Source organism: Clupea harengus, chromosome 9, assembly GCF_900700415.2.
Source record: "Clupea harengus chromosome 9, Ch_v2.0.2, whole genome shotgun sequence".
NCBI lineage: Eukaryota > Metazoa > Chordata > Actinopteri > Clupeiformes > Clupeidae > Clupea > Clupea harengus.
In genome coordinates, this window is record NC_045160.1 from 30,373,714 (window position 1) to 30,383,830 (window position 10,117).

The window sequence follows — 10,117 nt, forward strand, 5'->3', positions numbered from 1 at the left end:
GGAGGTTTACCACTTACTTCTAGTTAGTTAACTTCTCCAGGTTTGTCACTAAACCACGTACGTGGAATACCCCCCTGGGGGGTATTCGTCGTAGCTCGCTAAGCGGTTTAGCCAGCTAATTTTCAGGCTAAGATAAAAAACGCCCCTCTTTTTGGTTCGTGGAAGCAACTTTTGATAAATCACCATAGTTACATATCGATTAGCACTAACCTGCTCCAGGGCAGGCTAACTTAAGTGTAGCTGGATAAGCTTGCCACACCCCCGTAAAAAGGAGGGATCCCATTGACCAAGAACTGATATTAGAGTTAGATTAGCGGAGGGAGAGAGTTCTTTGCGATCGCCAAGATCCATTATTCTTGTAGTGTCTGCGATGCAGAGAACAAAGCACTCATAATTATATGAGTGTTATTAGTACACCATAGCATATCATTATTGTAGAAAATGATTAAGGTGGACTCATGATAAGAATAGAGAGAAATACAGACAATTTATTTTCACTGCTTCAATTTATTGCATTTGTTATTAATACATTTAGTCATTTAACAGACGCTTTTATTCAAAGCGACTTCCAAGGAAATGTAAAACTACATCGAGGAAGGAGGTGAGGGGATTTGAACTAGCAACCTTGCAGATTCAAACCGGTAGAGGAAACCTCTGTACCAGTGGACACTTGCCGTCAGTTATTCATACATAGATATCACCCTATAAACATCCCAACACACCTTGCTCTCACAGCGGTGGTGGTGTTGAATTTTGCCATGATTATGGTCTTGTATTCTTCATAAGCGTTCATGTTCATCTCCTACTCGCCAGCGGAGAAAAAAAGAGCCCTTTTCTTTGAGTTTAGAACCATTTTACCGTTAGAAAATCATGGTTTTGGTGATCGACCTTTCCTGCCTTTTGAAGTAGGACGTGCACGCGCAAATGCCATGATAACTTTAGCCTGGTTGAAATTAACCACATGATTAGGATGCGGATCAGCCGTTAATGAACCGATATTTGCTGTTCTCAATCAGCTCGCTAATCTTAACGGGCTAAAAGGCCAATTGATTAACTTAGCTTCAATCCTACGACGAACGTACCCCTGGTTACACACACACACACACACACACACACACACACACACACAGAGGATATGACACCTTCAACAAGATCATGAGCTACGCTCAACTACACTAGGTGCACACACACACACAGAGACACACACACACACACACACACACACACACACACACACACACATTGCTAGTATACACCAGGTTACACACACACACCGCTAGACTACACTAGGTTGCACACACACACACACACACACACACATTGCTAGACTACACCAGGGCCCTGTTCGTTGTACCTCGTTTAGCGAGTTACTGAGATCATGTTCAGGATAAGATAACATAAGTCCGCCTTTTCGGTTCGTCAAAGCAACTTTGGCTAAATCACCATAGCAACACATCAATACACTTGAACCTGGTAAATGTTTGTAGTGTCGGCGATGCAGAGAACAAAGCACTCTTAATTATATGACAGCGTTATCAGTACACCATAGCATATCATTATTGTAGAAAATGATTTAACCTGTTAATTCAGAAGGGTATTTTTGACAATTTCCGCCTATATTGCACTGTCCCATTTAAAACTTGAATATCTATGGTTCTAAACATTGCATAATAACCATTCATGGCTTAAATTAAAGAAGACACTTGGCCCATCAAATGCAACCAGTTAAAGTGTTTTATTATGTCATTTTAGTTTACATTTCAGTGCAGCAAAACCAACATTTTTGTCAGAAAAAAACATAAAACGCCTAGTGTTTTTTTTATGTTTCAGTGTAGAACTGGGTTTTGAATGTCATAGGAAACTAACATTTACATTTCCTGATGCAACAACATCTTGACAGTGTGTGTAAAAAATTTGAAGCAGATAGACAAAAGTTTACAAGTGTTACACATCAGTTTCCATATGATACCTTTAGACGTCTCCAAGTGTCTCATAACCTCTCCAACCTCACCAAATACAAAATCCAGTACCTGTCACTGTACATCAAGAATTCATACTTTTTTCTTGCCTTCTGTACTACAGCAAACCATTCTGAATTAATTTCAGTGTAATATATTGTAATTTATTGTGACAACACATATGATGGTCTATAGCCTCTCCAAAATATACCCAAAAACCTATCCAGATCCATATAAAAGTACATCATGTATGTTTTGTGGTTTTGTACTCAAAAGTACATCATGTATGTTTTGTGGTGGTGTGTGGAGGTGGTGTAGTGGTGTGTGGAGGTGTGTGGTGGGGTGTGGAGGTGGTGTAGGGGGGTGTGGAGGTGTGTGGAGGTGTGTAGTGGTGTGTGGAGGTGGTGTAGTGGTGTGTGGAGGTGGTGTAGTGGGGTGTGGAGGTGGTGTAGTGGGGTGTGGAGGTGGTGTAGTGGTGTGTGGAGGTGGTGTAGTGGTGTGTGGAGGCGTGTGGAGGTGGTGTAGTGGGGTGTGGAGGTGGTGTAGTGGTGTGTGGAGGTGTGTAGTGGGGTGTAGTGGTGTGTGGAGGTGTGTAGTGGTGTGTGGAGGTGGTGTAGTGGTGTGTGGAGGTGGTGTAGTGGGGTGTGGAGGCGTGTGGAGGTGGTGTAGTGGTGTGTGGAGGCGTGTGGAGGGGTGTGGAGGTGGTGTAGTGGTGTGTGGAGGCGTGTGGAGGGGTGTGGAGTGGTGTAGTGGTGTGTGGAGGTGGTGTAGTGGTGTGTGGAGGTGGTGTAGTGGGGTGTGGAGGTGGTGTAGTGGTGTGTGGAGGTGGTGTAGTGGGGTGTGGAGGTGTGTAGTGGTGTGTGGAGGCGTGTGGAGGTGGTGTAGTGGTGTGTGGAGGTGTGTAGTGGTGTGTGGAGGCGTGTGGTGGTGTGTGGCGGTGGTGTAGTGGGGTGTGGAGGCGTGTGGAGGTGGTGTAGTGGTGTGTGGAGGCGTGTGGAGGTGTGTAGTGGTGTGTGGAGGTGTGTAGTGGTGTGTGGAGGTGGTGTAGTGGTGTGTGGAGGTGTGTGTAGTGGTGTGTGGAGGTGGTGTAGTGCTGTGTGGAGGTGGTGTAGTGGTGTGTGGAGGCGTGTGGAGGTGTTGTAGTGGTGTGTGGAGGTGGTGTAGTGGTGTGTGGAGGTGGTGTAGTGGTGTGTGGAGGCGTGTGGAGGTGGTGTGTGGAGGTGGTGTAGTGGGGTGTGGAGGTGGTGTAGTGGTGTGTGGAGGTGTGTGGAGGTGGTGTAGTGGTGTGTGGAGGTGGTGTAGTGGTGTGTGGAGGTGGTGTAGTGGTGTGTGGAGGCGTGTGGAGGTGGTGTGTGGAGGTGGTGTAGTGGGGTGTGGAGGTGGTGTAGTGGTGTGTGGAGGCGTGTGGAGGTGGTGTGTGGTGGTGGTGTGTGGAGGTGGTGTAGTGTGGAGGTGGTGTAGTGTGGAGGTGGTGTAGTGGGGTGTGGTGGTGTAGTGGGGTGTGGGTGTGGAGGGATAAGATGAGATGAGTTCTGTTCTGATGAGATGAGATCTGTTCAGATGAGATGAAATGAGTGGGGAGCGGACAGATGCATCTCCTGCAGGGACATCTCTCTGGAAAAAATAAATCAATTGGCAAATGTTACACAAACAACTCAGCAATCCAGCAAAAAAAATAAAGACATTGTAAAATAACCAAACACAATATGCAACTAAAAACAAGAAAGATGCAGACATAGAGAGTACACAACAGGAGAAATATAACATGCCATACATACCAAAATGTATGCTAATAGTATTATGCGTGTGTGAACGAATACATGCAGATACATGTATAGTTTACATCAGTAGGACACAACACAGCAAAAATAGCATGTAGCTAACATTAGCGAACTTGCTAGCAGGCTTGCTAATATGCCAGACAAATACATAGGCAAGCCAATAATTTGGAAACGTACAAAAATGCATACCAATAGTATTAAGCGTGTGTGAAACCATACATACAGATATGTATTTACATAGTTTACATTACGAGCACACAACACAGCAAAAATAGCATGTAGCTAACGTTAGCGAACTTGCTAGCAGGCTTGCTAATATGCCAGACAAATACATAGGCAAGCCAATATTGTGAGAACATACCAAAGTGCATACTAATAGTATTATGCGTGTCTGAAAACATAAATGCAGATATAGATACTTACGTGTCATGTCTAGGACACAATCCAGCTGTTCCAATTGTGTCCATAGGCGAACTCCACGTCTTGTGTTGAATGCGCAAAGCCTGTGCTGGGAATGACTGCTCTGGCGCATGGAAAGCGCACCAGAGAACCTTCGGTTACGCGTGGACCAATCACATCGTAATATTATTCAAAGACAGGCAATGGGCATACCATTGTAAACATGAGAATGAGTACTATTGGATAGAATAGGTGTCAATCAGTTTATAGTAACTGGATTGGAGAAACAGGCATTTTGAATGCGGTCGTCTGTTACAGGAAGTGGTTGGTTTGTTTGCACTAGACATGAAAATGAACGTAGAACAAGGAATAAAATGTACTGTGGCCAATAAAAACTACACAGTTTCGTAGAAGAGATATATGGCTTTGATTATTCAGGTATGTTTTAAAAAAGTATATATTTGTCATGGCCATGAGGAGCTCGAGAAGATTGAGATCATATGATATGGGAAATGGAGGCATGTTTTGTGCTGTGATGTGAGTACATAAATAAACCACAATAATATCATCAGTTAAACTATTCAGTGTCATCATTTAGTTGTTTGGATAGATAACGATTTTTTCATGGCAGAAAACAAGACATTTTGGCAAAGATAGCATGTTTAAATGGACGATTAGTTTGAGGAGGCGTCAGGGGGTGGGGCACAGCAGGGGGCACACCACGTTTTTCTTTTGGTCGTTTTCTAATGACCTGCTGAACACAGGCATTTGATATTACGTGTGCTTCTGGCAGTATTAGTGCTTTTCAGATACAAGTCTTTTTATGGTAAAATGTTTTTTATTTTTGTGGCTACATGCACGTAATTAAGATGTTATCAGCCCGGTCGCGGCCGCGCGACCGCTAGGGGGCGTATCTGAACTAACAAGTTAAGGTGGACTCATGATAAGAATAGAGAGAAATACACACAATTTCTTTTCACTGCTTCAATTTATTGCATTTCTTATTAATACATTTACATTTAGTCATTTAGCAGACGTTACAAAGAAATGTAAAAGCACACTTTGTAAGGAGGTGAGGGGAATCGAACTAGCAAACCTTGCGATTACTAAATGACTCCTCTAAACAACAGCTTCTTGTCTTGCTCTCGCAGCGGTGGCGGTGTTGGGTTTTGCAATGATTATGGTCTTGTATTCTTCATAAGCGTTCATGATCATCTCCTGCTCGCCAGCGGGAAAAAAAAAGAGTCTCTTTCTTTGAGTTTAGTAGCCATTGTACCGTTAGAAACGCAGCTAAACTACACTAGGTTACACACACATACATACACACACACACACACATAAACAAACACACACACACAGCTAAACTACACTAGGTACACAAACACACACACACACACACACACACACACACACACACACAGCTAAACTACACTAGGTACACAAACGCACACACACACCACACGAGAATAAGCTGTGTGTGTGTGTGTGTGTGTTTGTGTGTGTGTGTGTGTGTGTGTGTAGGTTGATTTTGTGTTGCTAGGCGGAGATCTGTTTCATGAGAATAAGCTGTGTGTGTGTGTGTGTGTGTGTGTGTGTGTCGATCTGTGTGTGTGTGTGTGTGTGTGTGTGTGTAGGTTGATTTTGTGTTGCTAGGCGGAGATCTGTTTCATGAGAATAAGCTGTGTGTGTGTGTGTGTGTGTGTGTGTGTGTGTGTGTGTGTGTAGGTTGATTTTGTGTTGCTAGGCGGAGATCTGTTTCATGAGAATAAGCCGTGTGTGTGTGTGTGTGTGTGTGTGTGTGTGTGTGTGTGTGTGTGTGTGTGTGTGTGTAGGTTGATTTTGTGTTGCTAGGCGGAGATCTGTTTCATGAGAATAAGCCGTCTCGTAAATCGCTACACTGTTGCATGGAGACGCTACGCCGCTACTGCATGGGCGATCAGCCAATCAGCTTCCAGATACTCAGTGACCAGGCTGTCAACTTTGGAAACAGCAGGTAAGGAAGGAGAACTTACCCATAATACACTACGTTACCCATAATACTACACTGCACACAAAACACTACGCTACCCATAATACTACACTGCACACAATACACTACGCTACCCATAATACTACACTGCACACAATACACTACGTTACCCATAATACAACACTGCACACAATACACTACATTACCCATAATACTACACTGTACACAAAATACTACGTTACCCATAATACTACACTGCACACAAAACACTACACTACCCATAATACTACACTACGTTACCCATAATACAACACTGCACACAATACACTAACACTGCGTTACCCATAATACAACACTGCACACAATACACTACGTTACCCATAATACTACACTGCACACAAATACACTACGCTACCCATAATACTACACTACGTTACCCATAATACAACACTGCACACAATACATTACCCATAATCCTACACTGCACACTACCCATAATGCTAACCCTAGAGGGTCAAAAGACGTATTACTCTTAATTGTCTGGTGTCTGCCTTTCTACTTAAAGCGTGAGTCACTACAGTGTGTGTGTGTGTGTGTGTGTGTATATATGTGATGTGGGGTGTGTGTGTGTGGGTATATATTGACGTGTGTGTGTGTTGTGTGTGTTGTGGTCTGTGTTGTGTACATATTGACGTGTGTGTGTGTGTGTGTGTGTTGTGTATATATTGACGTGTGTGTGTGTGTGTGTTGTGTATATGTGACGTGTGTGTGTTGTGTGTGTTGTGATCTGTGTTGTGTACATATTGACGTGTGTGTGTGTGTTGTGTATATATTGACGTGTGTGTGTGTTGTGTATATGTGACGTGTGTGTGTGTGTGTGTTGTGGTCTGTGTTGTGTATATATTGACGTGTGTGTTGTGTATATATTGACGTATGTTGTGTATATATTGACGTGTGTCTGTGTTGTGTATATATTGACGTGTGTGTGTGTGTGTGGGTTGTGGTCTGTGTTGTGTATATATTGATGTGTGTGTGTGTGTGTGTGTGTGTTGTGGTCTGTGTTGTGTATATATTGACGTGTGTGTTGTGTGTGTGTTGTGGTCTGTGTTGTGTATATATTGACGTGTGTGTGTGTGTGTGTGTGTGGTGCAGGTTCCCTTGGGTGAATTATCAGGATGAAAATCTCAACATCTCAATCCCTGTCTTCAGTGTCCATGGAAACCACGATGACCCTACGGGGGTAAGCTTCTTATTTGTGTGTGTGTGTGTGTGTGTGTGTGTGTGTGTGTGTGTGTGTGTGTGTGAGTGTGTGTGTGTGTGTGTATTTAATCACGTGTGTGTGTGTGTGTGTGTGTGTATTTATTAGGGGTGTAAATTTCTCATGACAAAGACGATCCAATTCGTATCTCGATACATGGGCACGATACGATACAAGAAAAGATGCATGTTGATAAAAAACGATTTGCTACGATTCGATGCGATGAGATTCGATGCAGTTCAATAATTGAAAACACTGAGTTGTGAGGAAACAATGGACCTCATTCTCGAAACATTTTCTTGTCTTATTAAATATCTTCTTACCAGCCAGAAAAGACCAACCTCAGAAAAGATCTCCGCTGGATTCATGAACGCCTGGAAATTTGTTCTTAATTGAACGCACTTTCTCATGCACCTGAACTTGCATACAGAAACGCCCCGCCAGCTCCTTATAAGGGCATGCTATTATGCGCACACTCCACAGGCAACGCGAAAGCAACTTCAGAGACTGATCAAAATCATTTCAAAGCAAGCACCAGTAAACCCAGACCTAATTTCACCAGGGAAGAGGTGGAGGTAGCCTACTGTTACAGAATGTAGATATGTCAATTCTATTCCACAATGGCTATATCCACGCGATTGAGTTTAGTGGTTATTTATTTATTCACTGCCATTTCCAGTGTTCATATTGTATCAATTCACGGAAGTGCGGAATATTTGTTATGGTTTTGTATTAAACACTAAACACAACACAATGCCAAAATGGCACGGGCTCAGGGTCTTTCCTGCATAGAGAAAATTTGGGCGCGCGCCTAAGCCGTTTTCCCGAGCGCCTACAACAAATCCCGAGCGCCTAAGGCACCAAAAAAAGTCCGCGATAAAAAATAAATAAAAAAAAGCTGTCATTCATGGCGCAATTCAGCTTAATGGTGTTTTGAGCCCTCACCGTCGACTTCAAGGCAGCAGCTTGTCCCACCTCCCACCCCCTGAGCCAATCATTGAAAAGAGGCTGCTCCAAGCTTGCCAGTTTAGAGAATACTTGGTTTGAATTTGAGATTTGAGCAAGCAACTTAATGTAGCTAGCTTTTAGCTGTTTTAAACCAAGGCACTTCAAAAATGTTGTTTACAACCTGCTTACAAATCTGGTTAAAACCACTAGTGAAGGTGTTTTAGAATAATATTAATGCCATATACAATAACTGACTTTAATGTTAACACCACTAATTAATGTTAGCTGTCTAATTATTTAGCGCAATGCTAGCATGCATCTACCGTAATTTGATTTTTAACCAAGGTAGCCTATTGTACTGCAAAATATTGATCGCGACCTGTTTACAAATCTGGTTAAAAAAATAAAGGTGACCTGTTATTTATAGATATGAATTATTTCGCTCAGGTGGTGGGATGCGCCTTCATCACGCGTGCAATGCATGTTCGAATATGGTCTCAATAGTATGTTTCAAGTATAGGCTACAGCCGAAACCTCGTTCTGTTTTGATCAATAGTAATCGAGTTGATAAGCGTGTCTTCTTGTCTGAACAATACGCAACTGTGAGGTTGCGCGAATGGACAGAGCGGCCAACTGCCAATCACTCAACTTGCGTATGGATCCTGACTTCATCAGTCGGCGGTGATTTTGAGCATAACATTCCATTTTCAGTATTCATGGCTTTCAATGTATTACAATATCTGCTATGTTGAGGACCTACACAGGTGTAGGCTATTATTTGATTTGTTTACCCGTTTGAACGAGTACCAGTAGACCGCGGGTCCTCGGGAGAGGCAGACAACCGCATTGGTTTATCAATGAAAGCTCAGCTCGTTCGGAGGAGAGCGGATATATTTGTGTTGCATCTCGAATTAATATTATCATTGATAAACCGGTGGCGGTTTGTAAACTGTCGTTCCGCTGCGAGGGCCAGCCCGACGTGCACGAATACACCTGTACAAATGCAAATGAAATGTCCACTCAAAATGCTGACAAAAGTTTGATTTCCAACGCAGCCTCCATCGGTGGGCCAATAGAAGTTAAACACACTATTAAACATATTTGTGGACAGTTTTAATAATAAAAACAAAAATAATGGTATGTAGGTTTGTATAATAAAAATTAATAGTAATAATAGATAAACTTGATTTTCATAATTTGTGTGTTCCATTTCTGACCACTGGTTAGTTCTAGATTCTATTGATATACATTTCAGTAGTTTGCATATATATGTAAAGAGGTAAACCTTAATTATCTTTGAACCATACATGATAGCACCATGGGGCTTGGACTATTGTCAATCTATTTGAATCTAAAGTGGAAGCAAAATGATTTCCTGAAGCATATCCTCATTATTTATGAAATGGTAAAATGTAAGCTACCAGGTGACATGGTAACACAGACTGCGCGCGCAGCGCGCACATTTTTTTTTGGAGCACCGAAGACCCATTTTGACCCAGGAAAAACCCTGGGGCTTTATCACGAAGAGACTGTGCTACCGTCACACACTTGTATAAACTCAGTCCCAACTCAGAACAACGACATGCAATTAGAACAGTAAGGAACATTGTTAAGGAACATCGTTGAGCGCTAGTGCATCACATAGAGGAAAGTATGCGCCCGCCGCACGGCATTATGGGGCGAGTATGCCGGCACGTCACAATATAGTGCTTTTATTTACGTTAGGACATCATGATGGCTCGGTCTCAGAATCATGACTATAAATGTTAAACATAATTGTTAATGATACAAATATTCTCCAATT

The 10,117-nt window shown here is 42.7% G+C and overlaps 1 protein-coding gene across 1 annotated transcript in view; it reads left to right on the forward strand.

Moving 5' to 3' along the window:
* Positions 1–10,117, forward strand: part of mre11a (MRE11 homolog A, double strand break repair nuclease) — a 20,244-nt gene that overhangs the window by 997 nt on the left and 9,130 nt on the right. Inside the window, exons 3-4 of the mRNA XM_042708646.1 lie at positions 5,971–6,131; positions 7,260–7,347. Coding sequence (XP_042564580.1) covers positions 5,971–6,131; positions 7,260–7,347 — 249 coding nt within the window. The remainder of the gene's footprint in view (positions 1–5,970; positions 6,132–7,259; positions 7,348–10,117) is intronic.